The 7,732-nt window shown below is 48.2% G+C and overlaps 1 protein-coding gene across 1 annotated transcript; it reads right to left on the reverse strand.

The window, feature by feature from the left end:
- Positions 1-2,561: 2,561 nt before the first annotated feature.
- On the reverse strand, positions 2,562-3,948 carry LOC119318640 (xyloglucan endotransglycosylase/hydrolase protein 8-like). Its single transcript, XM_037593219.1, has 2 exons — positions 3,487-3,948; positions 2,562-3,381 (listed from the first exon to the last, which is right to left on the reverse strand). The coding sequence occupies exons 1-2, from the start codon at positions 3,778-3,780 to the stop codon at positions 2,800-2,802; spliced, it is 876 nt and encodes a 291-aa protein (XP_037449116.1). The 5' UTR covers positions 3,781-3,948; the 3' UTR covers positions 2,562-2,799.
- Between the last annotated feature and the right edge of the window lie 3,784 nt (positions 3,949-7,732).

The following is a 7,732-nucleotide window of genomic DNA, read 5'->3' on the forward strand; positions in this document are numbered from 1 at the left end:
GGGGTATTTATCTGCGTTATGATGATGCGACAGCCGTTGGATCTAGGGCAAAATGGGCGGATGCGGTGGCGTATTCAGAGTATGGGGCGTGGACGGCGGGCGTGGACGGGGTTACAATCGATCCTTTCGCAACTCTGAATTTCATGGTGAGTCGAGTAAATAAAATACAAGAGTATATTTACTATAATATTAAAAACGGTCGATTTCATAGTTCTCCATACGTCATTCCGTTTATATCTGTTAATTTTGTTTTAACTATGAAGATTAACGATTGAGATTTTCCAAAATAAACGAAGGGTCATGAGGTGTCTTCAGGTCGCATCGCTGGTTCTGTCCACTTGTCCAACACGTAACCAACACCGTAAAGCTAATCCCCTTTGATTTTCTCCTCCCAAATCCCCTTGCCAGATCCTTTTCAAAAAAAATCCCCTTACCAAATTTATTCTCAAATTGAAAAACATGAGGTCAGCAAGATGTAGCCATTGGAGGGCGAGCGTAAGCTCCACGTTATCGGTAGAGGACGAGCCAGCCGGCCCGAGGTTCGCCGACGGCGAGTTTGACCACTTCCCTAGGATGACGCATGGCTTACCATGACGATCGGCGTAGGCGGGCACCTCAGCGGTTGTGGCTTCGTCCTGATACTGCGGAAGCACGGCCTCGCCGCGGATCACGTCGTGGATGCCTTCATGGTGGATGCCAATCCACCACGGGGAGTGCCGTGGTATTTTCACGGCAGATGTCCTCTTAGGACTTAGTCGCGAGGCCATCAACGTCGAGTGGTAGATCAAAGGGGTTAAACGAGAGACACAATGATTACCCAGATTCGGCCCCTCTCGGTGGAGGTAAAAGCCTACTTCTGCTTGGATTGCATTGATGATCTCAATTACAAGGGTTTCGCGTGGCTAACCTAGCAATCGAGGGGTTCTAACTTGATCTTTCTGACCCTGGGGCTCCCCTTTATATATAGGGTGAGACAAGGGGCGTACATTAGAGTTCGGGCCGGAAACATGATCCGTGCCCAAGTCTTTCTTGTCCTCTAAGAAATAATACAATGGCGGTTCGCAAGTAGGCTTCTGTCGGCACGTCATGGGCCGGCCCATCCAGCGGGCGGCTTATCCTTCTGGGCGAGTCTCCTGGAGGTCTTCGGCCCACCTGGCCTGGTCCATCTTGTAAGTCGCCATCAGCATTGACCCGGCCCTAAACGGGCGGGTTATATCCTGTGATTATATCCCCAACATTAGCCCTCAGGTTGACTTGGATTCATTCATGACAACCTTCGAAACCATTGTCCTATGCAGCTCGGCAAGCAAAATCAAGGTGACTTCACTCAGCTTCTGTAAGTGAATTGGTGCTTGTAGCTTGTAGTTATGCTTGGTTTCCCTTAATGAAAATCAGAGGACACTTTCATGGAATGGTGGGACAAGGCTCGGAAGTCCTTCCATGGTAAGCTCAAGAGAGGGTTTGACTCGTTTCTCATCTTGACCGCGTGGCATCTACGAAAGCAAAGAAACGCAAGAGTGTTCAACAGGATCGATCAAGCGCGCACGGACACTAACCTTGTCCAGCTCATCCATGAGGAGATCAAGCTTTGAAAGAAGGCGGGTATAGGAGTTGAGGGCTTAGATAGATTTGTGAGAGAGTAATCTTTTGTGTGTTCTTTCGGAGTTGGAGTTTTGTGTATCCCGTCTTAGCACGGGTTCTTGTAAAACATTCTTTCTTCCTTCTATAAAAATACGGTACGCTTTTGGCGTACTCTCGAAAAAAAATCAGAAAAGAAATCCCTTTTTTTCTTTAAAACAGGTGAGTTCACTCGTGCAAGGATGAGAAAGTGTTAGAGCATCGACAACTGGCCTCCTCGAATCCTTCCTTAAACGTCTACAGAAGTGTCGGATCATGAAAAAAAAGGAAAAAGGTGATTTAATCGAACCTCTCTATCATTTTTATACATTCGGGCTATCCACGAACCCTCGTACCGAGACCAAAATGTAAGTAGTACATGAGGGCTCGCGGGCGCCTGGTCTGTTCACCACATAAGACGCGAACTAGCCCGGTCCACTTTTTTTCTTTATACTATTCTTTCTTTTCTTTTCACTCTCTTCACTCATCAATCACATGCAAGTGATTCGAACGAGAAAATATAAGTATGTCCACATGAACGGACAAATAGGAACGTGTCCGCGGGGGCAGATTTGCTAAGTCCATTTGCAGATGCTCTTACCGCTGTGCAAGTGACAAAGCGTTAGTACTACGGTGTACGGGAGAGGTAGATCGGACAGGGGTACCCATCGGACAGTGGGCGCCACTGGAACGTGGTGCCACCGAGTGCGAGTAGTAGAGCATGTGCCATCACTCAATGCGCGCCACCGTCGCTTGTCTGCTTCCTTCCGTCCACTCAACAACCATATAATTTGCTTGCAAGAATCCATTTGTTATCTTTCTTCTAACAAAAAGTCAGAAACGCATCCATACAAAGCTCTTTTTTTTCTCTCTGGAGAGAACATGCATGTGATGTGAGTGACACCTAAGACAAAATGTCAACAGATCAACCAAAAGATTGACTATTGGCACGCACACCACCCTTTTCCTCTCACTTTCTTCACATTTCTTCTAAACAAGTAAAGGTGGCAAAAATGAATGTACACGAAGAAAAGAAAAGAAAAAATGGCACAGGAAATGTGAGGTAAGATGGGATGAACAAGAAGAACAATTGATTGTACTGTAGCAAAGGAAGAAATTAATCAATGAAATCTCGGCTCGGAGGTGTACTGCTAGTGCTACAAACACTGAATCATCAATTCATCATAGGTCGCGTCCGCACTCGCCGGGGAATCCCTTGGGGAACCTCCAGCCGTCAGCGCAGTAGTTGTAGGAGAGGCAGTTGCGCTCGGCCCAGGCGACGGTCTTGAGCTCCTCCTCGCCGAGCTCGCGGCGCATCCAGGCGTCGCTGCCGGCGGGGCAGGAGGTCTTGTTGGTGGCCTTGTCGTGGACGCAGCCGTTGGCGTGGTACGCCTTGTAGGGGACGACGAAGGGGTCGTGGCGCCAGTGGATCTTGACGGTGCCGTGCTGCGTCGCCCAGTAGCTGCCGTCCCACAGCGTGGCGTGCACCGTCATGGGGCGGCTGGAGGGGAAGGGCAGGCCGTCGTACTTCTTGAAGGTGCGCACGGGCACGCCGTCGACCTCGAAGATGATGTTCTTGGGGTTCCAGGTGATCTTGTAGGTGTGGAAGTCGGCGGAGGGGTCGAACCAGAGGTAGAACTGGTGCTCCTTCTTGCCGTCGCCGCTGGCCCACACGTTGGTGTTCATCACGTAGGGGTCGCCGCTGGAGTTGCCCATGAACTCGATGTCGATCTCGTCGTGGGTCGCGCTCTCGCCGGAGGTCAGCTGCATCCATTCCATTTTCCATTTTATTTAGCAACGAGAGAAAGAATAGAATAGATCCAGCAGAGCACAAGGAAGGAAGATGAAGATGTGGATGAAACTACTGACGTAGAAGGAGGTGACTGTGCCGGCGGAGTTGCCGTCGACGAGCTTCATCTTGACCTCGAACTCGCCGAAGAGGTACTTGGCCTTGGACTTGAAGCCGGAGCCGGACTCCTGGTCGAGCTCCAGCGAGAACTCCTGGCCCTTTTCCTTGCCGTCGTCCCGGTACCCGATGTGGTCGCGGTCGCCGATCGCCTCGAACTGGTCGTCGAAGTCGGCCTTGGCCCCCGTGAGGAGGACGCTCACGGCGGCGACCGCCACCGCCAGCACGGCGAGGAGGGCCGACGACCTAGCCGCCATGGTCGCTGCTGGTGCTCTCTGCTACTCCTCTGTGCGAGCTGGTGCAGAGGGTGTCAGTGTGCTGTTCCCCTTTTAGGCCGAAGCTTTCTTGCTTAGATGCTCTTGGCTGGGCTGGGTGGAGCTGGTGGTGAACTGGCGGTGGGGCGGCGTCACGGCAGCGTCTTCGATAATGCGGCCGGCGCACGCACATGGTTCGTGTCGGCTGTCCGGGCCCGTCCATTTATGTTTTGGAATCACGCAGCTGGAGCTGGCCGTTATACATACTTATCGCCACCGCACTCGGCGACACGAGGTGAGATGAGACGGGGGAGCGCTGCGTCGCTGGCCACGATCCCAGCGTCTCATGCCTCCGTTCTGCTTCCCAAGGGAAGGGACCAGACCGAGGCCAAGGACTCTGCTCCGCGAGAGCATCTCCACAGGTAGCCTAGCAATGAATCGGATACCACCAAAAAGTAAAACGGAAAGCTTTTTTCAACAACAACAACAACAACAACAACAACGGGCCGGCCAACTAGCAAGAACCCTTCCTGATTTGATTTTATTTTGGTTTATTCGTTTTCGCTGTGAACATTTTCATAGAAGTGAGGAACTTTTATTTCCAAATACATTTTTCTAGGCGAACATTTTCTAGAACTGTGCATAGATGTTTTTTTAAGTATGAGTACTTTTCAAAAAACATGAACATTCTTTTAAGTAAGATGACCTTTTTTAAAAGTAGGCGAACATTTTTCAAAATATGTGATTTAAAAGAGTTTTGTGCGAGAACAACTTAAACTTCTCTAAACACTTTTTGAAAAAAAAATATTCAACACCTGTTTAAAAAATGATCCATGTGTATTGATTTTTTTCATCAGGTATCAAAACAATGTTTAGCATGCACTTTCAAATTCTAGTTTAGGTGCAAATAATTATATTTATGAAATGAAAATGAAAACAGAAAAGGAAACCCAAAAGAGAAAAACTGAAATGAAAAATAAAGGTAAAAACAAAAAATAAGAATAATAATAAAAGGAGAAGGAAACTGGAAAAGAAATATAGATGAACTGAAATTGGAGCAGTGGCGTAAACAGAATGAACGCCCAAATTGGGCCGGCCCAGTTGCTAGGCCCACGTGGGTTTGCTGCTATTAGAGCAACTCAAAGTACTCACCTAAAAAACATTCTGTAAAAGTCATTCTATAGGGTGTCTGTGTAATTTACTGGAGGTTATGAAAACTTTTCTAGTTTCTGTAAATATCTTGCTGTAAATTCTTTTACTTTTTATTAGGCCTAGGGCATGCAAGTCAGTGTCACGTTTTGATAAGTTTTTACGAAATCCCGTAAAATGTTTTCGGGTTTATGGGAGCTGTTAGAGGCCTTTTATTGTCCCAACTTTCCTTGAACGATAGTTTGTTAGGGACACGAGGGCTATTGGAGTTGCTCGACGCAACAAGCAATCCTAAAGGAAACATAAGATGGAGGGGTGTAAAATCAAATAGAAAATCGAGATCACTAATTAAGGGGTACACTTTGCAAAAGCCACTCCCAACTTCTCACGGGTTGACAAGTGACGCATTTTGCATGTGTGTTGTTTATCGTAACCTGAGAGTTTTTCCATTTTTTCATAGATCATTTCATTCAAAATGTTTTATCTCTTAAATTGTGTGCCAAAAATCGAACCGTTTTCATAGTTGGATTACTCGCTTGAGATTTTCAAATTAAGATATCATATTAATAGGTTTCGACGAAATTTTTTCACTAGAAAGTAAAAAAAAACATGTTGGAAGCATGATTTTACGTTTCAACCTTTTTCCTTTTTCGAGAGGCACTACTATGCCTCTCGCGGAGACAAATCTCCGCTTCTTGTGGAAGAAAAAAGAGAGGAGTTTTTTGCCTCTTGCGGAAGCAACTCTATGACTCTAATGGAAGGGAAAAAATATTTATTTTTCCTTTTCCAGGAGACATGGTTGTGCTTCTCACGGAACCAATCTGTGCCTCCCATGAAAAAAAAAACATGCTTCTTTCTCTCGTAGAAGCAAATGTGTGTCTCCTGGTTTTAAAATATATTTTTTTCTTTTTCCAAGAGGCACAATCTCATGAAAACTAATCTCCACGGGAAGCAAAAATGTGTCTCCCGTGGATGGAAGAAAAAAAGCACGTTTTTTTTTTTGCTTTTTTTCCACCAAAACCTTCAAAACCAGGCAATAACCAACCAAAAAACCCCGGAAAACTCATCTAAAAACTGAAAACACGTACATAAAAGTAAAAAAAACTCAAAGAAATGCTCAACATGCGACCCGCAAGGGATACCCCTTGATTAGTTCCTCCTAGATGAGGCATCCACAAGAGGGCCAGCCCTGAGAGGGGTGGAGGATTAAAGAACATTAACCAATGTTGGTCACTTGCACACCGGTAACACTAGGCGTGAAGATGGTTCTCGTCCTTGCACCAGTGAGGTCACCTTGATTTTGCCACTTAGGATAATGGTTTTGATTACATACAGAAATAAGGTATGTTTATACGTGTGCGACGACTACCAGCTATCTGATGTCCAAACTGTAACGACATACATTGTCAAAATTTGCTGTCTGTATTTGCTGCTGCGGTGACACTCAAATTCAAAAGGGTGTACGCAGGCAGCGGGGCCACCCACGTGCCAGGAACAACGGCACATGCTGGCCGCACATGGACGCTTCTCATGTCGTGTACTAGTACAACTGGTAGTGGTACGTTTCTGGATGCGTTCATGTGCACGGCCGCAGCGCAGCCTCGTTTGTCCCTTTGCCCGAGACGCGTGAGACGTCTCTTTCGCGCCTACTCGACTCTGAACCCGGATCGATATGGCTCCGCTGGATTTTCTTCAGTCCGCTATTTCGGCGGGCACCCGATTCAAGCGACCCCAACAACCCCGCATAGCGAGAATTAGCTGCCTTTCAAAGCTGCACTTCAGAGTTCCAAGCTTGAAGAAATGGCAGTGCGTTGGCATTCTGCTGTCACCCATCTTTCGTAGAAACTCCAGTTTGTTGCCAGGCATTATGTTATGAGAATGTAGTGTTTTTTGCGGGTTCGTGAGAACGGGTAGTGTGGGATAATAGTGCACACGGACTGTTGAGATATGTATTTAGCACATGTATTCTTGTACTTCAAGTCTCATCCTTATGTATAGTTGAGGATTTGATTTACCCTTTGTACTATATATACTTGTGGATATACACCTATCAATATATTGAGAGTTGCATCCTATTCCTTTACATGGTATCAGCCTAACCCTCGGTCCCAGCCCTAGCCACGCCGCCGTCGCCTCTCCAGGCCGCCGCCGCTCCCGCTGCACCGCGCCGCCGCCTCCCCGGCCGCCGTGCCTCCTCCCTCCCTCGACCACAACCTTCTCCTCTCCGCGCCTCTATCTTCCCCGTCGTGCCCCCACCCTCCCTGCCGCACCCCGCCGCTCACCCCGAGCCGCCTCCCTCCCGAAACCCTAAACCCCCTCCCAATCCCATCCCGCGTCGCCATCCCCCCTGCTGCCATGTCGGCCCTCGGTACCTCCTCCTCCTCCAGCGCACACCCTAGCAACCCGTTCGACTCTTCCTACGGGTCCGAGCCCGATGAGCCCCAAGCCGCCGACATCCGCAACATCCACCTCTCCGATCACGTCCCCATCATTCTCTGCCACACCTCCGCAAACTACTATGCCTAGAAAATCTACTTCAATCTCCTCTTCCGTGAGTACAACCTTCGTGATCATGTGGACGGTCTCGCCAATTTTTTCGCCGGCGCCCACGACGCCAACTGGCTCTTCATCGACGCCACCCTCATCCGGTGGTTCTTCCTCACCGTCTCTCCGGACATCTTCCACACCGTCGTTCGAGATGGGGACGATGCTTACACGGTGTGGACCAAGATCAATGGCCTCTTCACCGACAACAAGCTTCAACGGATTGTTTTCTTGCAGCAGGAATTTTTTGGGTGTCATCAGA

This window comes from Triticum dicoccoides, chromosome 6A, assembly GCF_002162155.2.
Source record: "Triticum dicoccoides isolate Atlit2015 ecotype Zavitan chromosome 6A, WEW_v2.0, whole genome shotgun sequence".
Classification (NCBI taxonomy): Eukaryota; Viridiplantae; Streptophyta; class Magnoliopsida; order Poales; family Poaceae; genus Triticum; species Triticum dicoccoides.

Bases quoted from the DNA above. Each gene is read 5' to 3' on its own strand.
- LOC119318640 (XM_037593219.1), bottom strand. From the start codon at position 3,780: ATGGCGGCTAGGTCGTCGGCCCTCCTCGCCGTGCTGGCGGTGGCGGTC. The intron at 3,382-3,486 runs GTCAGTAGTTTC...GAATGGATGCAG, and splicing joins GCACAGTCACCTCCTTCTAC to CTGACCTCCGGCGAGAGCGC.